Source organism: Ambystoma mexicanum, chromosome 11 (assembly GCF_040938575.1).
Source record: "Ambystoma mexicanum isolate Mex_15411 chromosome 11, UKY_AmexF1_1, whole genome shotgun sequence".
Lineage (NCBI taxonomy): Eukaryota > Metazoa > Chordata > Amphibia > Caudata > Ambystomatidae > Ambystoma > Ambystoma mexicanum.
In genome coordinates this window covers 929183573-929209168 of record NC_090934.1, presented here as the reverse complement: position 1 = coordinate 929209168, position 25596 = coordinate 929183573, and the positions used below count along the sequence as shown (strand labels likewise).

At 46.6% G+C, this 25596-nt stretch overlaps 1 protein-coding gene across 2 annotated transcripts in view; it reads right to left on the bottom strand.

Moving 5' to 3' along the window:
- The window catches only part of GATD1 (glutamine amidotransferase class 1 domain containing 1), a 160564-nt gene that overhangs the window by 82823 nt on the left and 52145 nt on the right, over positions 1-25596 (bottom strand). For both annotated transcript variants that reach the window (XM_069624035.1, XM_069624036.1), the window contains exon 2: positions 24614-24690. In XM_069624035.1, the coding sequence (XP_069480136.1) occupies positions 24614-24690 (77 nt within the window). The remainder of the gene's footprint in view (positions 1-24613; positions 24691-25596) is intronic.

The window sequence follows — 25596 nt, the reverse complement described above, 5'->3', positions numbered from 1 at the left end:
GAGTTTCTAGTCTTTGAGGCTTATCAGCATTGGGCCAGGCTTTTCAGCATAGACCCAGGAGTCTGTGCGCTTTTGTCACAAGACTGGGGGTCGAGATGGAAAGTGGTGGTACCAGTTTCCAACGATACCATGCTATTCACAGCTGCTGTGGCTTGCAGGTTGAAGAACACTAGGGGGGATGGCAGCCAATGTTTGGTCAGCAGGCTGGATGACATGTCAGCCTTGGTTGCAGAGAAGCAGAGGCATCACGGTACTAAAGTGGTGTCAGCTTGGAGCTCGAAGAAGCTGGTAACCAGGCAGGTGATGTAAAGTTGGGTACCCCAGAATACTAGGCAGGTCCTAGATGCGGAGACGGCAGAGCTTCACATCAACCAAAACTAGGAGATGCAGCGGCGGTTGAGCATCAAGTTTGAAGAGTTATCTGGATGTTCCTTTACAGCAGCTTGGACAGCATTGAAGAGGCGTTGAGAACGTTCAGATATGCAAGAAGAGCCAGAAGATGCTTCCTTGGTTCTGTGGTTACTTGGAAACTTGGAAACCCAGTCCAGGGTCTCGGGGGCAAGGAGAGTCCTTCCTTTTGCCCTTCCTAGCATGGAAGGTTTGTAGAGGGCACTTGCAGGGCTTCTGTCACTCTAGTGGCAGGGTACGGAGTATCACTGTCTACACTGTAGTATGCCTTGTCTGCACTGAAAGTTTCACCCCAAAGGTGCCCTTGGGGATGGGTAGAAAGAAGACCTTTCCTTGGAGTTCCAGACCTTCACCTCTCGGGCAGAGGACTCTGGAGGTGACTGTACTCCCAATCAGGTTCCAGGGAAATGCTTTTTACCTTGAAGTCCAAAGATGAATCAACTACTGATGCTACAGCGGATTGGTCAAGAACAAGCCTGTTGTCAGGGTCCAATCCAGTCTGCTCTAACAAATGTCATTTGCCTGCTGATTTCATACCCTAAGTGCCTGGCCTGCAGAAAGTGGGGGAGGGGAACATGATTTTTAGGAGCTTTAACAAACACCAAGATGGTGAGACCCCCCTGTAGTCGGAACCTCTCCTCGGGGCTACACTAACACTGCCCGCCTACTTCAAAAGGTCTCCATTAATCAGCACCTTGTTGGGAGAGGACCGTTGTCATGACAGGACTGGATGTGAAGCACTGGTTCATAGCGGATCACACGTGAGTGTTCTTGTTCCCTAGTGGAAGGTGTTGACTCCCTCTAGGGGGAAATCAAAGAAGGCTTCCTGGGCTGGGTCCCAGATAGTGGCTGTGGGTACATCGAGGCCAGATAGCTAAAACACACTCAACCCTGTCATGAATGAGTCACTTCTCACCAAGCTGACAATAATATGGCATCCTATCAAACCAAATTACATGTCTAAGCCCCAACATACATATGCAATTAGTCCCTATAATGAAAGTATCTCTGTACCTATATTTCTGTACAATGTGAACTTTATTTTACAAAACAAATCAACTTATTACTTCAATACTTATTAAAAGGTGTCCCTTTGGCTATATCTGGACAGACCTGAAACCTCAACATGTTTCAGTTGTCTGTTGCTGTGAACCTTCTTCAGGGTCATCTTATAATTCTTGGGGTAATAATGTGGTACCCTACAAAAATTAATAGCAAACCCTGTCACTCATATGGAAGAATCGATAGAAATTGTCTATGCAAATCACAAACAGGGCAGGTAATTTTGTGGAACACAAACTGAAAAGGTCTTTAAAATAAACTATAAAAGTCTGATTGGTTGGTGTAAGTTATTTACATATGTGGTGATGGTCCACTGTACTCATACACACCACCACAATTACAATAACACATAACCCATGTAATTCTTAGCATAAGGCCAAGAAGTGAACAGGCATGGAGTCTCTAACATCCCTGTACGCTACTGAGAAGCTTTCATGGCTGTGGTGCTCAAATTGTGGAAACTTTCACTAGCATTACATTCATCCAAAATATAAACATCCAGGAAAGCACCTAGAAGATATTAAGGTTGCAGTGCGGACAAGTCCAATGTGCAAAATACATTATATTTAACATACAAAACGCGAAATCAAATCAACTGCTTTAAAACAAATTAAAAGAATGGCACCAAGTTAGAACACTTTGTTCATTTATTGGCCCTTGTAATACACTCATGCAAGATATACAGCCAATCCAAAGTGTCCAAGATAAGCGGCAGAATGGGAAGATGGTGTCACAGTGGGCCATGGGTGAGAGGAGAGAAGAAAAGAGGCGCACTGAAAATAACAGTGTGGGAGGTGCTGTTGCGCAACATGATGCAGTAGCAGGGTCTCTGTCTCGCTCCTCTCCAGCAAGATCACTGTCGGTCTGCAACGCGGAGGTCGGCCGGTGAGGTTGAAAGCGGGGAGCCGGGCCAGGATAGTGTGTGGCGAACCGGTGGCCTGGACATCGAGAGAAGGGCCTGAGAGACTGTGTGTTGCCTGGTGAGACGCTGGACGCGGTAAGGAGAAAGCAGGAGAAGACCGTCATGAAATCGCCTGTAGGGCGGACGGGTGAGCGGTGGTAGAACGAAAGGCGACGTGTACAGGACCCGACCCAAGTCCCCGCTGCAGAGAAGAGACGGGTAGGTTGCGGCAAGGTCCACTGTGAAGCAGGGAGAGGTTACCCCCACCTGCAACAGAGGTCAAAACCTTTAGCAAGAGATGATGCCAAAACGGCCCACTGGGATAAGAAAGCCAGGATCTACGAGATGGGGGATAAGTGTGGGAAGGGGTTGGCATGGTTAGAAAGGAGGGATGAGGGGAACCAATGGGTTAGAGAGATTCAGACCGACACTGGACAAACACTGACAGAGGAAATCCCTGAGGCCTTTGGGCACCATTATCAGGCTGTGTATAGGGAAAGAGGCAGAAAGGGGATGGAGCAGATGGAAGGCTACCTGGCAGCCATAGGTCTGCCTACGGTGGGGACAATGGAGAGTCAGTCCCTGGAGTTAGAACCCACCAAAGAGGAGATTCAGGAAGCGATCGGGCAGCAACAATCAGGGAAAAACCCTAGGCCCAATGGCTTTCCCATGGAACTCTGGAAGGCAGCAGGGCAAAAGGTAATAGCAGCAATGGGGTGTATGTTTCTTGATAGCCTGGAGTTGGGGCAGTTGCCGGAAGACCTCCAACAAGCCACAATACTGGGCATCCATAAGAAGGGGAAACCCCGGACAGCTGCAGTGCATACAGACCAATTTCTTTGTTGAACGGTGAAGCACAAATATTATCTTAAGTGCTGGCCAACAGACTACTCAGGGTCATGGATAGGTTGATCCACAGTGATCAATGCGGTTTTCTGACAGGGAGGGCTTCCCGGATGAATCTTAGGAGAGTGCATAATGCCTTTGGCATGACAGCAGAGCTGAAGGGCCACACACGCTCATAGCCCGACACTCAGAAAAAGCATTTGATTCAGTGCAGTGGGGCTTTATTTGCGCATTTAGGAATAAGATGGGCAAAGGGCCGAAATTCCAGAGCTGGGTGAAACTGCTTTATGCCAACCCCACAGCGAGAGTGAGGGTGAACAGGGCATGCTCCAGGGAGTTTTTGTTACAGAGGGGGGATTCAGATAGGGGTGCCTGCTTTCTTCCCTCTCATTTCTATTGGTTGGAAGCCTGGCACCGAATATCAGGGTGGACCCTAGCATTAGGGACTTCAGATGGCCAGGTGGTCAGCAGGACCGGGTGTCCCTCTACACAGACAGTATCTTAATCTACCTGGGCGCGCCCAGGGTTTCCTGCCAGTGGTGGTGGACATGGTAGGAGAATTCAGGGAATATAGCGCTTTTTACATCAAGTTGGACAAGTCAGAGCTGCTACCGGTGAAAGGGGGGGGATGGAGGCAGTTCCAATGAGGTGTCCCTCGCCGTGGCTGAGGGGGTGATCAAATACCTGGAGATCAAAATTGGGACGTATGAGCACTGTTTCCTCCACAATAACCAGGAGGACTGCAAGCAGAGTGAAAACAGTTGGCTGGAAATTCACTGTTTGTTCCCGACTCTGCCTTTCTGTTATATTACTGGGAGGAGTCTACAAAAACTCTGCACCTGCGAAGCGGAGTGCAAGCCAAGTGAAAGCAGTTGGCTGCAGTTACAGAGGCTGCTGCATCGCTCTGCGCCCTTTTAACTTCATGGACATCCAGTCCACACTGATGAAGTTGGATTAACATCAGCAGCTAGCTGATGAATCGAGTACTGCGTTGAGGGAGAACCACAAGGACACGGAGGTTAGTTCACAAAACTTAGTGTCGAACAGTTTCATATTGGACAAAAGTATGAATGATGCCTCCTATAAGTGGGAGAATACTTACCAAATTTAAACACAACCTTAATAACGAGTGTATATACATGCCGTCATGGGAGGTGGAGGTTCTGGGGACCGTATCTACCGTGACATACAGTGAAAAATATGGCCCATTGAAACCACTGTCCCCCCTGACATTGCCGTTAACGACATCCTTGGGCTCCCCTTCCCTTGTTCAAGCTGGAGCCTCGAGGCACTCAAGAGTCCCAGTCTACATCGGTTACTTCATGGAAACACAGGAGGAGAAGCGTGTTGGTGCCGTCAGGGGGCGTGCTGCAGGGAACCTGAATGATGTTAAAACGGAACTAGTCATCTTGGGTAACTCCACTAACCTAAAAAAATTAAGACCCGACTACTCCTCCTTCATAATTGACGGTAACCTCATCAAGGTAGCCCAGGAGGTAAAAACACTAGGTTTTTACCTCGACTCTACCCTATCCTTTTCTAAACGGGTCAACCTGTTAGCGTCCTCCATGGCGTACATGTGTAATCTCATTAGAGCTGGTAAGCCATTTCTCTCGAACAATCGCTGTACCATCCCGGCCAGATCCCTTATTCTATCCCGGCTGGATTATTGTAATGCCCTATACATAGGCTCCAACAAATCCATTATTACAAGAATCCAAACCTTACAAAACAAAGCCCTTAGAGCAGCCTTGGGTATCTCTAGAAGAGAGCACATTTCTGAGAGTAGACGACAGAACAACTGGCTCCGGAAAAATGACAAAATCCTACTAAAAAATGCATCGCTTACCCATAAATCTCTTAATGGCGCACATATCTACCTCTCTGAGATATTCCACAAACTGACATCCCTAAGACCAACCAGATCAGCAAACCGGGACTGCTTGTCCATCCCCAGATTCAAACTATCCACGATTGGAGGTAATAGCTTCCCTGTTGAAGCGGCCAAATTAGGGAATTCCTTGCCATCTACACTGAGAGTAGAGCAGTCCTACCAGAACTTCAGAACCAACACTGTCTTATGGTTAAAATCCACTGGCCACTAATCTGCACGATCCATGCCTGTTTAACCGTAACATAACTAGTAATTGCCTACTAGCTAGCCACATGGTGGTAACTTCATTTTTGTGTACAATGCCTGCAATATCTATAAATATCTGTATATCCTGCTTTTTTAAGTAATGTATTTCAATGTATGATTCACTGTAACTAAGTTTCGCATATTCTTGTAACTGCTGCTCCCTGATACCCTTGGGTCTGGTGCGCATTACAAATAATAAAACAAAACCAGGTTTGGAGCTCCCCCGAAAGGGTGCGAGGGAGCACCAGTCGGGAAGACTGTCGCTTGCTCCTTGCCCTCGTGTGGGGAGCTACCGAACGAACAGCCTCTTGAGGAAGTATTCAACTCAATGGAGCAATGTAGGGCGGCAAATGGTATAAGTGCCGAACTAGCCTCTCCAGTGTTTTTGGTGTGTGCCCTTGGAGAAACGTCTCAGAGCCCCTCCCCTAACATGGACATGGTGGGGGTGTCCCCAGAGGCCCCTACCACGAAAAGATCAAAAGCTTGGGATGGAGTATTGGAAGTCACAAAAGGTGACTCCACACAGGACTTACAAAACACTGGAAACCGATGGCTTAGATATTGCAAACAAAAACAGAACCCAAATATTCCACTATAGAAACCCTGTGGCTATGCTGGTTAGGGAAGCCCTATAACAGAAGTTGGGGAAAGCGGGTGAACTAGAGAATGCCGTCCTCCTTGAAAGTTGTAACCTGTTGGAACACAGCTGGGGAGGCGGGTTGGTACACCAATCAAAGTTTTCACTGGCAAGGACCCCTAACTCCCAAGAACCTTGCAGCAATCCTCCAATAAAAGAAATACCATTACTCAACAGGAAGTCCCCTGGAGTAAAGGACCGAGAACCCCCATTAAGTATTCAATTCCTGAGGTGTGCCCCAGACTAAGCGACACAGCCGCAACCAACAAAGATTGCATCATCAGAAACTTCTGCGATTCTGACTACATCAAACACATCAAAAGAATGTAAAAGTGGTGCAATCGCAGATAATGTTAATAATCTTCTGGTGCAGGCACAAGGTAACTTAACGAGTAAGAGGAGAAGAACTGAGGAAGCTGGGGATGAGGATTTCTCTTCCACCACATACTCACCAGGAAGGACACCTTTGAAAGGACTACGACCTGCCACTTTGTAGTGTCAGGGGCAACCTGAAACCTTGGGAGGACAAACGACACAACAGAAGATGGTAGTTCGGGTATTAACGCAAATACTATAGCGGTCATGGCCTTAACCATGGCCCCTTTGACAAAACTATACAAATCAATGTAGAATCAACTCGGAGATCAGTCCACGCGGTCCGCAATGCTGCTCTCAAAAATGGTCTTCATTGAAGGCTTTGTTAGTGCTGTCTGTTAAGATGGATTTCTGAACTCTGTCCTGGAGGGCCTCAAGGTCTCAAGAGGGGTGAGGGTGACTGAAAGCCCGCAATGAGCACACAAAGCAAGGACACTTACAAATTACTCCAAGCAGGTGTTATATTAAAAATATAGACATTTATTACAAGGCCTTTGTAACATTGACCGTAGCGAGAAATCACAATAAAACTCAAGTAAACCAACACATCACAATCAAATACAATATATATACAATTACCAACGAGTCTAACGAGTTAGACGCACGAAATGTGCAGACCACCTAGATGGGGAGGAAAACAGGCAGTGCGAATAATAGTTAGACCCCGTCTGCCTTCAGAGGCACCTAACTAGAAGGAAGTCCGAGCCCTACGAAGAGTGGAGCCTTGTGCTCAAAAGTACCTGCGCACGTGGGTGCCAACGGGCAAAGGGGAGTCTCCGCGTGTATTTCAGCCCAATGTACACGTCTCACTTCAGACCTGGGAATGCTAAATGTACGAATCGTGGGAGAGTGGCAAGGACTCGTAATACAGCAGCAACCTGACGGTGGTTACAGAGCAAGACTCCTGGGTGGGCTGGCCAGTCCACTGGATGGCCCAGAGACACTCCCGAAGGCTTACGTGCAGGAGATGGTGAAGATGCCGAGAATAGTTGTTCCCACTATTCCAAAGGGTCGAAGTACCAGTACAGGCCTTCTCGTTCGATCAGAGGTAGAAAGGGTTTCACAAAGCGACAGCAGTGCAGAGGAGCAGTCCTTCAGCGGGTCACCAGCGATTCCTCCTTCCTTCCTCGGTTCAGCCTCGTAGTTGCAGGATATTTGGCTCCTGTATTCCTTTGTTCGTGAGAACTCAGGAGATCGACATGGTAGTAGCGTTTCCAGCCTCCTCTTATCCACGGTTCCCTTCGCGCCAAAACGGAGAGGACCCAATAGGAGATCTGCTCACAAAACACTCACACCATACGTGGACCTATCACGGACCACGGTGGTCCCAGGCATTCACGACACACTAGACTCTCTGGCACCCAGGATGTGTATTGGGACCAGACATCCCAGCCCACATCCTGGAGGCACACACAAGGCCTGTAGAAGCCTGCGAAAGCATCTGTGTTTCGCGGGAAAGTACATGCCCAAATAAGGAAGGCCCCGGGTCGGCTCGACCTGGGGAAGGTGAAGGGGGGAAGACGGTCAGCAGGCAGGACAAAGAGCCTCGTGGTCTGGCCATTTTGGAAGCCAGGCCACCATTTTGGGCTAAGCGCGAGAAACGCGCTTAAACAGCCAAAAGGAGCTCAAAACACAAAGAAACGATCGCTGCCACCAGTCCCGTCCGTGATTCACTTGCACCGTTCGTTAACAATCCAAAGAGAGTGTCTAGGGCCTGTAGAAGACTAGAGACCCAAGAGAGCAGTAACTTAGCTTACAGTGCCCTCTTGTGCCATGTTGCGCGAAAGCTGCAACATGATAAAAGAACTACGGAAAACAGCGTTTCTCGGTACGGACTGTCCTAAGGGCATGTCAGTTTCCCCGTAAGAATGGAGCGAAAGCCCAGAGGAGTGCGGCAGAAGGCTGCACTTCTCTGGCAAAGTCTAGATCATGGTGAAAACAACAGCAAAAAGTTTAGGGGTTGCCACATGGAAGGAAAATTACCCACATCTAAGAAATCTTTCCTAACACTCGCCCCTCCCAGACTATGGACAGGGGGAACTAATACACCCCTGGATGAGTCTTGTTCAGGTCAGTAAAACATTCTGGACAACCCATCAGCATTGCTATGTTGGACACCTGGCCTATGCTCAATAGTGAAGTCAAAGCCTTGTAGATTTATGGACCACCTAAGCAACTTTGGATTCTCTCCCTTCATGTTCATCAGCCACTTTAAGGGCTTATGGTCAGTTTGCACAGTGAAGTGGGCCTCAGCTTCCATAGGGCCCACACAACAGAGAAACATTCTTTCTCCACTGTGAACCATCTGAGCCCCCTGTCCTTAAGCTGGCGACTAATAAAACCAATAGGGTGTTCCTTACCCTTCTCATCGACTTGCGATAGTACAGCTCCTATCCCAGTGTCAGAGGCGTCCGTCTGCACAATAAAAGGTCTTTGATAATCAGGGGCCCTGAGGACAGGGGCCTGGCACAAGTAGTCTTTTAAGCCATTGAAGGCCTTTTCCCACTCGTCGGTCCAAGTTACCTTCTTGGGTTTCTTCGGAGTGGTGAGGGCAGTCAGAGGGGCAGCTATGGTGCCATAGTCTGCCATGAAGTTGCGGTAATACCCCGTGAGTCCTAAGAAGGCCCTCACTTGGGTCTGTGTAGTGGGGGTAGGCCAGTCTTGTACTGCTTGTACTTTACCGGGAAGAGGCTGCATCCTTCCTCCACCTACTTCATGTCCAAGGTAAACCACGGAGCCTTGTCCAATCTGGCATTTACTAGCCTTTATGGTCAAGTGTGCTTTCTGAAGAGCCTGGAGCACAATCCTGAGGTGTTTCACATGGTCTTCCCAGGTGGCACTGAAAACTGCTATATCACCCAGATATGCATGACAGAATTCGTCCAACCCATTCAACACATGATTCACAAGCCTCTGGAAAGTGGCAGGTGCATTCTTCAACCCGAACGGCATTACCCTGAATTGGTAAAGGCCATCTGGAGTAGAAAACGCTGTCTTCTCCTTGGCATGTTCTGCTAAAGCTATTTGCCAATAGCCAGCAGCGAGGTCAAACGTGCTGAGGTACTTGGAGGCACCCAAGGTATCCACCAGCTCATCTGTTCGAGGCAAGGGGTGTGCATCTGTCTTGGTGACAGCATTCAGAGCCCTGTAATCCACGCAGAACCTCAATTCAGAAGTGCCTGCCTTTGGAACCTGTGTCTATGTTATGTTTGCACCAAGGTGTCAAACCAGGCGACTGTGAAAACAGGGGGGAAAACTGCCTAAGCAAACTTTTCTCCTCAGCCTGCTGATCAGAAGTCAGGTGAGGGGCCACTAGGACACCCTCAAAGGAGCTATCTGAAGGACCGCTTTGGAACAGGTCGGGGAGAGGTTCAGACTCCTCTTCCTCAACATCTGAAGCCAGTAGCAGCGCTGCGATTTCGACTCTTGGGACGAAAGCCTTCAGCCTATTTACGTGGAACACTTTTGGAGCCTGTCCAGGCCTTCCAAAGTCCACTAAATAGTTAACCTCACCCAGGGGCTCCACCACTGTGTAAGGGCCTGACCATTTGTCCTGTAAAGCTCGAGGCCTTATGGGATTCATGATTAGGACTTGCTGACCAGGTGTAAAGTTGATGAGGGAAGCTTTCTGGTCGGACCAATGTTTCACCAGCGCTTGTCCTGCCTTCAATGTATCACTAGCTAAGCCCATCAGAAGTACCATCCGTTTTCTGAGCCCCAGCACATAATCTACTACGTTGGTAGTAACAGGGGGAGTGGGCATCTCCCATCCCTCTTTGACTATGGCTAAGGGTCCCCGCACAGGATGACCAAACAGAAGTTCGAAGGGGCTGAAGCCAACACCCTCCTGTGGTACCTCTTGTAGGCAAACAGTAAGCATGGTAAAAGAAGATCCCATTTTCTTCTCCGAGGTTCTTCCAGAGCCCCAATCATGCCCTTTAACGTTCTGTTGTAACGTTCCACCAGACCATTGGTCTGGGGGTGGTATGCAGAAGAGAACTTGTAGGTGACCCCACATTCTTTCCACATAGCCTGCATATACTTGGACATAAAGTTGCTGCCTCTGTCAGACACAACTTCTTTAGGGAAGCCAACCCTAGTAAAGATGTTGTCATGATCACCAGCCAGTCTCCAAATTAAGTCTATGGGTCCTTAGGTTTAACCTTGTTAAGGGTATTGAGAGGTCCTGCTGTTAAGTCAGATTTATACTGAAAGTAATGGAAGTTCATTTCCCTCAATGGCCGCCAGGTTGTGCCATTGAGAAAGCTAACATTACTAGTCTAGTCTTTGACCGATCTTTGCTATAAGTAGTCGTTTCCTGAGGGGACTCGCGCTTCGCGTTGCTGACTGCCCCGCAGTATGGACGCTTACCGCGGTCGTCACAGAATTCCAGTCACAGCATTTAGCCCCTCCTGTTTTAGTCCCTTGCCATATTTTCCTTAGTCTCCGAAGTCTTGTCCTTATTCTGTTATTATCCTTCCCTTTCATTTCATAGCACCCAGTCCCGTTTAGGGTTATTTGTATTTCCTGTCACTCGCCCTCATTCCTCCTCAGAGGTCCTGACTGAAAATTGCTGTTCCTCAAGCAAGTACTGTTTTTAGATGTTTTGGGTGGCACTCGTGAGAGGTTGTATCTATTTGTCACAGAGGTTGTTGGTTATTCTATAATTACATTTTCATTTGCATTGCCCGTAGTGTGCGCATTATCGTTGCTTCGCTCACGCCTTGTATAAGGTTGCCTTCTGCTTAAGTCTTGTCACACATTGTTCAGTTATTTCATGCCCCTTTTTTCCCCTTTCTTTATTTAGTTTAGGTATTTAGTGAGATAGTGATTATTAGAGCCTTAATCTCCATTCCAATCGTTAAAACATGTTAGAAATTACTGTTGCTACCAGCTGCTCAGCATATTAGGCACCATTTGGTTATTCGCTATATTCCCCCTTCAGCTAGGTTCCACATCAGTCATATTATATCAGAGTGCCCCATTGTTCTCTCCCTCGTCTCCACTCTTCAGGACATGCGCCCCTGCGTGACGCAGGATGGAGAGCTCACACAATTAAAAATTAAGGTGAGCTTTTACCGTTGTTGTTACTTCAGTCACCAAATGGTGTGAGGTTTCCAGAAAAAGAGCAGTAGTTAAGAAGGGAGATTGTTCTCTTGTCATTGTTACAGAAGTTGCTTCTTGTCAGAAGTTCCAGAGAGTTTTTTTAAGGGCGTCCCCGCAGAGTCACAGGTAAGCGTTACAGATGCCAAGTAACGCTTTTGCAACTGACTTGGCAGTTACAGTTTTCAATGGGATGGCCTCAGGATATCTGGTAGCATAGTTGACTAGCACCAAGATAAACCTATTGCCTGAGGATGTCTGCGGGTCAAGGGGACCAACGATGTCGATCCCTACCCTTTCGAATGGTATTCCCACAACTGGGAGTGGTACCAATGGAGCTTGGATTGTTGAGCCACTCTTGCCAGATAACTGGCAGGAGGCACAACTCCTGCAGTGACTTTTTACTTGCACCCCCATCTTGGGCCAGTAGAAGTGCATGGATAACCTTTGCTTGGTCCTCTTAATACCAAGGTGACCAGCAAGGGGCACTTCATGCGCCAGCTGCAGGAGGAAGGGTCTTACAGCAAGGGGAACCACCAACCTCCTATGGTATCCTTCTGTAGACTCTGTGGGCTCACTATACAGGAGTCCACCTTCCCAATAAATCCGATGCGTCCCAGGAGGTTCACCCTCAAGCTGGGAGGAGGCCTGTCTCCTTAGGCCTTCCAGAGATGGGCACTCACGTTGGCCTTTACTGAATTCTTCCCCATCAGGACACCTTCTACTAACAAGTCTTTTAGTTCAGGATGGTCGTTGGGGTCAAATACTTCAGGCATCGCCACCTCCTCGTCAGGCCCGGGCGATTGACCAACTTCCTCCACTGCAGTGTTAGGCGAGTTCGGGGGAATGTTCTCTTTTCCCCTCGTCTTGACTTTCTTATTCCTTTCGCCTTGGGTTTCCCCTTTGGCTGGGGCGGCGTGTTGGTCTTGGCCAATGCTGCCCGTGTTTGAGACGGTGTGCAGGGTCTATCAGCGGTGTCTCCTACGAGCCCTAAAGTTCTGAGATCGTTGCCTAACAAGACCTTTCCTGGGACGTTTCTCTGAATGCTCACTGGAATCCTGACTGCTGTACCATTTAAAGTAAGATTTACAGGTATTACTGGAAACATGCGAGGTGGGCCGTCGGCCAACTTAGTGGGCATCAGAGTAGCTCTGGCAACTTCCTCTGAGTCTACCAAGGTAGAATCCACTGCAGTTCGACTGCACCCACTATCCCTAAGAGCTGGAGTATCTACTTCATTGATCAGTACACTGTCCTTAAAGTAGTGCTTGGTATTATCTGGAATCCTAGCATAAGCCTCTGCGACTTTAGGTTCCCAGGAACCCAGGGAAACTAAAACTACCTCAGCTTCTATCCCACTGGGGAAGGAGTCTGAGGAGAAGGATGCTCCTGTAATCTCTTCTTCCTCGTAGGAGGAGAAGGCCAGATTAGCGGAGTGGACCCCCAAAGGTTTAACCTTACACCGGGGATCCCCCTTCACGTGGTCAGTTGCTCCACAAGCAAAACAAGATCCATTGGGTCTGTTTACATAGGGAGGCTTATTGTAACCAGAGTTCTGTTTCGGAGGCTGACCTCCACTACCCTGTGAGTTCTCTTGCATCTTACCCTTATTTTTCTTTTTGTGGCCCTTTTGAGAAGAACATTTATCAGATTCTCCACCCTCCTTATCTTTGGACTTTTTCCCTTCCTCCTGCTTACCAGGATGAGTTTTGTCCTTATGGGACACTCGATGTGACACCCATAAATCTGCGGCAATGGCAAGCTTCTTAGGATCTATCTCCTTCGAATTGGCCAAATGCTGCTTAAGCTCTGGGGAAGAAGATGCAAAAATATGTTCCAGCATGACAAGACTTATCATGCCTTCAAAAGGTAGAAACCTTATAACCTTCGACCCAGCCAGTCAAGTTTTTTAAGGATTCGGTTACATAAGATATCCAAGTACCACCTTCTTTTTTCTTATACTCTCGGAATCGTTTTAAATATTGGGCAGGAGTCTTTCCAAACTTTAAAATGAGAGTTTGCTTTAACATTGCAAAATCAGCTCGCTCAGCCTTCGACATTTCCATAATGGCACTACAGCCAGAATGGGGCAGTCTGCTGAGTAACCAGGCAATCTTATCAGCATTGTCAACTTGTTGAACTTCACATGCATACTCAAACGTATTCAGCCAGTCCATAATGTCATTCTTTTCCTCATACACACTGAGCAGATCTTTTGGAAACCGTGGATGAGAGGAGGCCCCAGACCCATGTCCAGGTCCCTTGGATCCATTTGCAACCTGAAGCTTGGCCAGTTCCAACTGGTGATCCCTGTCTTTCTGTTTTTCGGCCTGTTCGATTTTTAGTTTGGTCATGTTGAAATCAAGCTCCTTCTGCCTAAACAGCAGTTCTTGCTTCTTGAATTCAAGCAAGGCCTCCCCATCAACACTGGCAGAGGAAGCATTAGACATCTCATCCTCCCTGTCCTCGTGGTCGCGGTGGACCAGTGCAGCGGCAGAACCGTCGGTTCTACCAGTGAGAGCAGCCCCACCTCCTTCCGTACTGTCCTCAGAAGTTATAGCGTCAAGCTGCGCTTCTTGCCACGCCACGATTCTTGGGATCATATCCAATTTGGTGCCTTGAGAGGAGACACCTCTCTCCGCACACATCTTTTTCAATGTTTCGGATTTAGAAGCATTTAAAGTTAACAAGGTATTTGTTTCCATACTGTTAGATAGGACTATGGTCTTTTAAAAAAGTTATACTACGACAATTCACTACGTGTCCCGGTAGGAATAACTTGAAATGCCTTCGCTCGTGCGCAACACTGGATACCTTCAGTCGTATCCCACCGCTGTACACCAATTTGTTAAGATGGATTTCTGAACTCTGTCCTGGAGGGCAGAGGTTCAGAAGGCCATCCTAGATTCTTGGAACAGGGTAACCTCTGGACAAGCCAGACCAATCAAGGTAGCGATCGCGGCGGTCAAGACTAGGTCTCAAGAGGGGTGAGGGTGACTGAAAGCCCGCTATGAGCACACAAAGCAAGGACACTTACAAATTACTCCAAGCAGGTGTTATATTAAAAATATAGACACATTTATTACAAGGCCTTTGTAACATTGACCGTAGCGAGAAATCACAATAAAACTCGAGTAAACCAACACATCACAATCAAATACAATATATATACAATTAAACGAGTTAGACGCACGAAATGTGCAGACCACCTAGATGGGGAGGAAAACAGGCAGTGCGAATAATAGTTAGACCTAGTCCGCCTTCAGAGGCACCTAACTAGAAGGAAGTCCGAGCCCTACGAAGAGTGGAGCCTTGTGCTCAAAAGTACCTGCACACGCGGGTGCCAACGGGCAAAGGGGAGTCTCCTCGAGGGAATCTGGCAGTTCAGTTCGGTGAACAAATGAAGATGAACAGAGCTCCGCGACTCAAGCGCAGCCTCCGCGGTGGGCAGAAGCAGAGCGTGAGTACGGAAAGGCGTGCTGTTTGACACAGCGGGAAAAAGCTATGGGCTACTGCAGGAGGGCGACCAGTTCCTAGCGATGCTACTCACCGGTCCCCGATGCAGGCAGACCCAGACCCACAGCAGCAGAAGTTAGAGTTGAGGATGTCCCAAGCGGAGTGAACCCGCACAGTTTGTTACCACAGCAGGGCAACGGAGCGGCCGCGTGTATTTCAGCCCAATGTACATTTCTCACTTCAGACCTGGGAATGCCAAGTGTACGAACCGTGTGAGAGTGGCAAGGACTCGTAATACAGCAGCAACCTGGCGGCGGTTACAGAGCAAGACTCCTGGGTAGGCTGGTCAGTCCACTGGATGGCCCAGAGACACTTCCGAAGGCTTACGTGCAGGAGATGGTGAAGATGCCGAGAATAGTTGTTCCCACTATTCCAAAGGGTCGAAGTACCAGTACAGGCCTTCTCGTTCGATCAGAGGTAGAAAGGGTTTCACAAAGCGACAGCAGTGCAGAGGAGCAGTCCTTCAGCGGGTCAACAGCGATTCTTCGGTTCAGCCTCGTAGTTGCAGGATACTTGGCTCCTGTATTCCTTTGTTCGTGAGAACTCAGATCATCGACATGGTAGTGGTGTTTCCAGCCTCCTCTTATCCACGGTTCTCTTCGCGCCAAAACGGAGGGGACCCAATAGGAGATCTGCTCACAAAACACTCACACCATACGTGGACCTATCACGGACCACGGTGGTCCCAGGCATTCACGACACACTAGACTCTCTGGCACCCAGGATGTGTATTGGGACCAGACATCCCAGCCCACATCCTGGAGGCACACCAGGCCTGTAGAAGCCAGCGAAAGCATCTGTGTTTCGCGGGAAAGTACATGCCCAAATAAGGAAGGCCCCGGGTCGGCTCGACCTGGGGAAGGTGAAGGGGGCAAGACGGTCAGCGGGCAGAAACGTGCTTAAACAGCCAAAAGGAGCTCAAAACACAAAAACGATTGCTGCCACCAGTCCCGTCCGTGATTCACTTGCACCGTTCGTTAACAATCCAAAGAGAATTTCTAGGGCCTGTAGAAGACTAGAGACCCAAGAGAGCAGTAACTTAGCTTACAGTGCCCTCTTGTGCCATGTTGCGCGAAAGCTGCAACATGATAAAAGAACTAGGGAAAACAGCGTTTCCCGGTACTGACTGTCTTAAGGGCATGTCAGTTTCCCTGTAAGAATGGAGCGAAAGCCCAGAGGAGTGCAGCAGAAGGCTGCACTTTTCTGGCAAAGTCTAGATCATGGTGAAAACAACAGCAAAAGGTTTAGGGGTTGCCACATGGAAGGAAAATGACCCACAATTAGGAAATCTTTCCTAACACTGTCCAAGACAAACTAGACAAAGACAGGCAAGGGCAAGAAGGGACTCAAGTAATGATGTATTTGAGAGACAGCGCTTACAGAAAGGAACTCTGGCCCAAGCAAAAACTACCCCACAACACCAACAAGGCCCTATGCTTTCAGTCATAGAAGTAGACACAAGAACTCTTTCAAAGCAATCAACATACACTATCCTCGACTGGAGAAGGGCCCTCAGAAAGTAGTCCTCTTCCCGGCCAGGATAATTGCATAGGGACAGAGGCACCAAACAATCAGGAGCGGGGAAATGTACCTACTGGCGATTCAAATCAAAGAGGACTGCATTGTCCTGAAGCTGACAGTTGAGGAATTGCGGGAACTATATCCATGCAAAGGAACAAAAGATATGGAAACAACAACGTCCAGAGAAGGTAGTTAAGGTGGAAGCACAAAACCCCTCAAAAACAAAAGTAAAATCAAATGAATCTAAAAAGTTCTTCAAAAACATTACCACACCCCCCAGAGTTATTATAGCCATCAACGAAACCAAAGGAGATCCATAAAATCGTGAAGGTGATAATCATGCAAATCCAGTCGTTGAGTTCGGTTGATGAAAGCATCTTGGACGAGGGCGTGGTGGAACATCTCATGGGGTTGTCGACCTATTCACACGAGGAAGAAATAATTAACAATAAAGAACTGAACAGCCTCATAGAAAACACAGAAGATACAGAGGATGTGTGATCAGTATGCGAAAATAAGGAGTAGGAACCCCTTGAGGAAATCAACAAGAACCCTGCTTTTGAATTTAAAACCCTAGAACATAAACAAATGGCTTCAAAAAGAGTGGTAGACCGGGCAGATTCCCCAGTCAGTGAAAAAAAGATCCTCAACGTTAAAATTCTCTTTTGCTAAAGTAACAGACAGCAAGGATTCAAGTTTGCAAGATCGCAACCATACTGACAAAAGAACCAGAAAGGAAAATGACTAAAAGAGGGTCAACATCGAATACCCCACAATTGCACTAGAAAGGACTTGATTCATAGATGATGGTCTAATCTTGAATGGAAGAAACAAGACTATTGAACCATAACCCTTCCCCCCTTCCCCTCCCTCCTTCCCCCTTCCCTAATGACCTTAAAATCGGTCACTGACACCACTTAGGGGCATTGAGGACACCAGATCACTCCCCCTTCCCCTCCCACTCCCGTAACCTCAAAACAGACACGGTAACCCCCATCCCCTTCCCCCACTCTCCCCCTTGTAAATAGTTCTACATATTGTTCTAATGACTTGTTTCATGTTTGTAAATAATCTTCTCTCACTTTTGTACCTGTTACTCTGTAAAGCGCTTTGGCTTAAAGCGCTATACAAATTCAATAAACAAGCATATTTCCAAATTGAGAAAAATAATAACCAGAAATAGCTCCCCGATTGAATTTCCAAGTGAAGATCGCCTGGATAAAGTGATTGTAACATCTAGAAGGTACGTGCATTAAACAGACCATCTTGGAGGAAAACACTAATTTCCCTATTTTAGGGTTTGTTCCAAATGAAGTGCAAACAAGGAAAGAGAACTATAGTAGAGATACGGACACCAAGAATGAATCTGCAATGAACAATCTAAGAGACACGATGGTGCTTAAAAGGGTTCAAGAAATGATGAAATCAACAAAGACAGACAATTCTAGGGAGGAGGTGCACCCTTCACTCCGAATCACTGTAGAAAACCCAAAAGTCATAAACAGAGAAATTGCGGTCGTAAAAGGCTGTGGAGCAGGAAAAAAAAGAAACGTCAGTAAAGATTCTTGGTTGTGGCTATCGCAAGCTCTTATCCTTGAAAATAAAGCACTATAACTACCGGCTAAGTCGGCCCTAACACCTGGGTGATAAGCAGTTGGAATACGAGAGGATTTGCCCATCCGCTTTCAAAGGAGGCGACTAGATGGGATGACTATGACGTTATTTGCCTCCAAATAATTTGTTTGAGAACTACGTCGGTCTCGGATGGATTCACTGCTTACATAAACTCAGCAGTGAAAGGAACCATGATAATCAGCTTAGCAGGTCTTTTAACCCTAATAAAAAAATTGAACCACTATTGAAACATTGAAGACATGGAAACTAAACGTCTATATACAGGTGTTTCAAATCTGGATAAGGGGGAAAAGGACAGGCTGCTCTGACTGGTTGATTTTGTTAAACATATACTGGAACTCTAAAGGAATCGAAGACTGTTTTTATAAAAAGAGTTCATGGACCAGATGGACATCTTGATTGAATGCTTGGAAGACCCATTTATCGTCATTTGCTGTGACTTCAATATGACGTCTATGAGAAAAACTTGAATTCATGTATCAAGAAAAATGAACCTCTGCCTGATTCGGAAAAAAAGGCTTGCGATGGGAAACTGCAGCAAAAGCTTGTGGCTTGCATCAGCTAAATGGTCACACGCGAGGAGACGTCCCAGCCCATCCGACATGAGGTTGTAAAGGTTACAAGTAAAGTTCTCGACTACTTCTTTGTCTCAGATGGCCTCCATCCCAGTGTATCTAAGTTGGAGGAACTGCCGACGATAGGCAGCGATCACAAATTGGTCAAACCTACTTGCATAGCAAGGTTTTAAACTACCTAAGGCTACCCACTTAACCCCCATTCAAGTAACACAAGATCGCAACCGGTTGGTGATGAATGCTGCAAAAATATCTATTTTGACTTGCTGTTTTAAACAACATGTTAGAACAAAGGAAATAAATGAGGGTGACCTGGTAGAGTATCCCAAACTGCTGATGGTGTTTGTTGAAACGTGACAGCTTGGACTAAAGCCTCACTTCTCGCAAAAAACATTGCTATGATGCCGAATTAGTGGCCGAAAGAAGACAACTAAGAGCAGAGTTAAAAACACTACAAAAAAAGCACCAGGCATCATGTGGGGTCCTAACCAAACTCTGTAAGAAGAGTTATAGGAACTGGGTCGGAGCTCGCAAATATAAAATGATACAAGAGGATGCAGAGCTAATGCTCCAAAGAAATCCTTACCAAAAAGATGGGAGAAATATGAAAACTGTTGGACACAACCAATAAGACAAGGGAAGCGCCGCAAGCGAACCCAGTGCAAGAAGTAATATGGAGAGAGCACTTCACCAACCAGTTTCAAACAATAAGACCAACTCATCAGATAAGGGAAATAACTTGGGAAGCCCCTTGTACATTCCAGACTACTGAGCAGGATATTCTCGTCCTGATAAAGAGAGCCAATAGCTCTAGGTCACCTGGCCCTGATGGATTAACCAGTACTATCTTAAAGGAAGAATCTGAACTATGGTCGAGATTCCTGGCATTGTTCTCACAAATCAAGGAAATCGGGAAAGTCCTGTGCTCATGGAAAATGTCCATTGTTGTCCCAATATTTAAGAAAGGTGACAAGTTAGATCTGGGAAACCACAGACCCATCGCCCTACTGGACGTAGCAGGCAAAATATTCACCAAGCTGATTTTTAATGGCCTAGAAACATAGTCGCGAGAAACAGGACACTTGGACATACAGCAATCCTGGGTTTGTAAAAGAGATGGTAACCTCATTAAAAGTTTTCCTGATCCACCTCCTGGAGAAAAGAGCAACCAAGACGAAATAGAAAATCTACCTGGCCTCCACGGACCTGTCCCAAGCCTGTGATTCCATAGAAAGACCTTTGCTATGGGCTAAATTGGAAAGGTGGCGGTGCCCAAGTGACATCTTGCAAGGAATGAAGCTATACAATAAGAAACATCGATCGAAGTAAGGCTGGAGCAGGGAGGGGAACTATCATCAAACATTCACACATCACGAGGATTAAAGCAAGGTTGACCCCTGGCTCCAGCCTTGTTTAATCTATTTATTTCAGATTTGCCTTAACACATGTTGGACGCAAAAAGTTTCCCTCCCAATCTACAAGGAGTGCCACTGGACCACTTACTGTACGCTGATGATTTGTTGCTAATCGACCAAACACCAGTCGTTCTGCAACAACACCTAAACGCACTACATTCATATGCACAGAAAATGGCCTATGGCTAAATGTTGAAAAATTGAAAATAATGATCCTGCAGCTTGCCAAAGGAAGAAAGCCAAATAAGACATCATGGTTCATGGGCAGAGAAAGAGTCTCGAGTCAATTTCTTAACATAGTAGGGGAATTGTTTAAACACCTCTTCGAGAGATACACAGAGAAATCATGTTGAGGAATAAAGCGAGAGCTTTGGCACTGCAAGGAAGAAATCTACAAAGGAAATATGGCAAATTCTCTATCGTCCCGGTCATCATCTTTTATAAAATGAAGGTAGTCCCTATTCTAACGTACAGGGCTGGAGTCTCCCTTTCTTTTCCAACTAAAAATGGTCCAATACTGGAGTCTACTTTGGAAGAAGATTCTACACTTCCCGTCCTGTGTACAAATACAGGTGATACGCCAAGAACTTGGTTTGATTTCCCTCCTAGTTATGGTCAACTGGAAAACCTGGACATGCTACAGGACTGAAGATTCAGACAAGAGGGTTTGCCTTGGTAAAAAGAGCCCTCTCTAGTGAACTTGATCCTCGCTTGGGATACTGGCAGAAAAATTGCAACAAACCCTTAGAAGATCTGGACTCTAAGGAGCAACTGATAGCCAACCCAACATTGGTAAAAATCAAATTGTGGAAACACGATTGGATAAAAACACAGGAGCCAGCAAGTAAATTCAAACTATACACACACAGGATCCCGCTTTATAGAGCTTTTAACACCTTGCCTAAATACCCGATAAGAAGTCCAAACAACTTCTTGAGGCCAGTATATGAGATTCTGATTTAACTTACATCTAACAATGGAAGTCCTCTCTGCAGGAAGTTAAACGGTCGAAATAGCGGTTGCAATAGACAGCTGTTGCAGATTTTGCAAGTTGAAACCAACAAAAGAAACCCTCAAGCATGTGATGCTACAGTACAAAGCGCTAAGAATCACCAGAAACCCATTTTTGGGAACTTTCTTCAAAGACCCGAGATCACTGACACTGGACAAATGGTGGACATACTTTATGCAGGGGGAAAGTAACTCACTGATAATTGCACCTGTCAACTTCTTAATCAGAGTATTTGAATTAATTAAAACAGTTGTATAGAGACTGATAATGGGACAGAATAAAGAAACTCGACCATCAACGTGCTTTATCAGGACAACCTGCCCCAGATTGTGATGTTTATGTTGTTTTTCTTCTTTTTTTCCTGGTTCTTTTTGTAAAGTTCAACATGTGGTGGTCAAAGACTTAATAAAGTCAAAGCACCTTATAAATGAAAAGAAACGAAAAAAAATAACCTGGATCAAATCTTAGTAAGGACCAAGGCCAACGTCCAGCACTGGGCCACCTTGTCGATTTCGCTACTACGACGGGCCAACCTATTCAAGATGTTGACACTCCCGAGGTTGTTTTACGTGCTGCAGAATACCCTGTTTAAAGGTCCCCCCAAAGGTGTTCCGCGCTATAGAGGGAGATGATGTTGGGTAAAAAGGTTCCAAGAATCGCGTTGTCCACACTGTTCAGGTTGGTGAAGTGCTTTGAGGGTGGGGGGGGCAGAGGGCTTCCCCAACGTCAGGAAATATTACCGGGAGTCCCAATTGGTGGCTGTAAATAAGTGGCTTTACGAGGAAGGGGCGTTTACATATCCACTTGGAAAAACAGATGATGTTAAATGTCCCTTGGACACTTATGCTGTACAGGCACCCCCGGAGGGACACCCTGCCGCTGCCCGATCAAAGCTTGGCCCGCGGGTCATAAAAAAAGATGGGCTGGAGCGGGTTGGTGACGATGGAGGCTCCCATCTGTGGTAATCGGGATCTTCGAGAGGTGGGGAAGATTGGCTTCAAGCTAAATGGATGGAGCCTGGCTTTCAGAAGATGACACAGAGCACTGTTCAAAAGAAACTAGCCCACTTCCAACAGTTGAAGGGCACACATGGGCTGCATGACAACAATCCCTATACATACATACAGTTACAGCATGCAATGAGACACACTGGCAGGGAGCAGTGGGACATCCCTGAATGCTCTGCTTTGGAAGCCAACCTGCTAGAGGGGAGGATTACAGGTTAGGTGGTCACCACAATCTACCAGGTGATAACTTTTCCACATTGCCCCAGACAAATAAATGAGAGACAATTGGGAGAGGGACCTAGGGGGTACGGAAGAGAAAGATTGGGTGGGTGCCCTGGGGTCCCCCAGGAAGCAAGCATATCCAGCAAACTGAGGCCCATCTAATATAAAATACTTCATATCACCTATTACCCTAAGTTACCTGGGGGCAACCAGACGTGGACTCCCTGCTCACTGTGCTCAGAGATGCACAGCTTCACCTCACTGATGAATCCCAACAAGGCTAAAACACGTGTATGGGGTTGCTGTTGGTACTCTTGTTCAGAGAGGAATTGCCATAGCATTTCGGTGCTGGACTGCCCATGTGGGCGGGACAAAGACTGATATGCAAATGGATATTTTCCATCTGTGAAAGGTACAGTGAGCAAAAAGCATGTGCTGCAAACTCACATCTCAGAACAGGTTATCATGCCATGTTGTTTCTGGAGAGGAGCGCCTGCTACCTTTTTTGCCACTGTTTCTTAGCACATATGCGCCATTGCAAGAGGGACCAGCCATATGAAAATCAATCAGGTACTGCCACAAATAGGAGCAGCCCTGCCCGAACTGCTAGGCCAGGTCATTAAAAGGGCCAATTGTACTGCATTGTTCTGTGGGTGAGAAACAGGATATTTAAGATATTGCAGGCCTCATAAGAAGCCAGTGAAGTGCGTTCAGAGCCTGTGTGATAGGGGTGTAGAGCTTCAGCTTAGCAATGAGTTTGGCAGCCTTATTGTGGAGCACCACTTGGTTTGCTGTACTACATTGAGGGAGTCAATATAGATGGAGTTGGCACTAGCCAGCCTGGAGATGATGAAGGTTTTGATGAGAGACGCCTGATCGTTCATGGGGAATAAGAGTAAGTGAAGTGCATGCCAAGTCGACGTGGTAAGGTACATGTCTTGATAATTTGATTGAATTGGCACCATAGAGAAAGCCGGTCATTAAAGTATTTGCATACATTCCAAACTGATTTGGCGGGGAATATTGTGGAGGCTACTTTGAGCAGCCAATGAAAAGCCAGAGAGGAAAGGTGGGAGCTCCTGTGCGAATGAGGCCTGTTTTGTCCAGAGTTAGAAATAACCCTTTTCAGTTCATACAGCTCTGGGCAGCTTGTAGACAATCAAGTAGCACTCTGAGGAGTTATCCTGAAGAGGCCGCTCTCATCACTGGTTGGGTTTCATCCACATATATTTGGTAAAAAATGTTCAAATGATGTATGATATGAGTTAGTCAGTGCATGTTGAGGTTAAAGAGCAATGGGTTATGGGAAGAGCTTTGTGATACTCTTCATACTAGTGCGTCTCAGAGCCAGAGCTTGACTTGTAGCGAGCAATTAAAAAGTTAGGGTTTTATTCAGGTTAAGGCAGAAACCGAAATGCTTTGTGTCATGGAGAATCTTGTAGATGTGTCGAGCGCTGCAAATAAATCTAGAGCAACTAAAACAGCCAATGCAAATTTCATCTGTTAGGAGGTTTTTCAGAACCACTTCTGGTGCAGTGTTCTGGCAGCCAGACTTGATGGACTTGCAATGGTTGCACACAAATGTCTAACCAAACTCTCCATTGGCAACAAGGCTGAGCAGTAAGTATTAGACTAAGGAGATCAGTTCAAACCTTTACTGCAGATCTGTTAAATCATGCCTAGATTTAGTTATGGGAGTTTAAAAAGTGTAGGGATTTGCTGCAGAAGAGGACATGTGAGTTTTGGTTCAGGGGATGTTATCTGGAAAGGACAGAGTGTCAGGTCAGGGGAGGGTTAAGGAAGAGTGGTGTGGCTTTATTGTTCGGATGGGACAAGGGCTCAGGGACTGTTGCTTCAGAAGGGGGTTTCATACTTGAAAAGGGCGGTTGGGGTAGCAAGTGGCATGTTGGAGTTGAAAGAAAGAGGCAAGCAAGAAATGAGTGGCGAAAATGTCAAAGGCACATATTTGAGTACTGTGGAGTGTATCTGTCCTCAATACGGAAGAAATCTTACTTTCCATCTCACAAACACCCCCACACTAAACCAAAAAGAATCACAAGACTAAAGGTCTAATATCAGCCTTTCTACTGGAGCACATTTCTGCGATTCTCTGCAAGTCCCGATTTCCCTGTGCCCGAGTTCACCTAGCTACAAACAATAGGAGCAGCAGTAAGGTGGTGGCATTATATGACTCCAGGGCTTGCAATTCCTTGATATAACTGTTGTGGTGTCACTTACCCCTGGTGTGGCCACCTGTAGGTTGAAGGCCGAGCTCCCCTGGTTGAAGGCATTTAGGAAGGACTGTGCAGACACACCTGGAAAACAGTTAAGGTGAAACATTAGCAAAAGCTCTGGTACTCAGTTTCTAAATAAGTTGATCATCTCCACGACATCAATTTCTGAAGGTCAAAAAGGACCATTTGGGTGTTTCTTACCCAATGCATGCCAACCATTCAACTGTGCTGCTTTATAAACTGTAGTGTGCAATGGCAAAGTGCAGCACTGTCACCACTAACCAGCCTTCATTGAGCAGGAGGACCATTCACCCCAACATTGCAAAAGGGGATGTCACAAACACCTGATGACTGAAATAAGCCACAGGCAGCAAGCACTTATATAAATAACTTTCCTTTAATTGGGAATTCTGCTAGTGATTATGGCTCCTGTAGTTAGGTGTTGAGGCCCTTGTGCTGAAATAGCAATGATCACAAATAACCTAATGTGTTGAGGTAACATGGCCTGACACTCTGCAGAACCCATGGCACTCTGCAGACCAGAGAGCCCGGCTCACTGTGCGATGCACAATTTGGAGAGGGCATACAAGGATCCTCCAAGTGCCCCAGAACATCGCATGTCCTTACACCAGGGTATAATACTCCCCAGACCCTGTATGATAGCAAGGAGAAGACATGGCCGACAGCTCACAACCCTGTGAACCTATCATGTCTTTCCTACTATCTCTTGCCTACAAACATGTGTCTCTCCTCCACAACCCCCTCAGTCAGTCATAAAACTTGATTCCAAGTCCCATCAAAGTAAACGTTACCAAAAGAAAACAAATGTGGCTCTTTACATAGCATACATTTGCATAACCGATTTAGCATTAGCAAAATTAATGCTCAAGCAATTAAAACGCATCATCATGATTGAAATGTGCTACTTGTTAATGGGGGCATAGTCTAGATAGGCTTGCCAGCTATTTGGAAATGTGATTGCCTCCC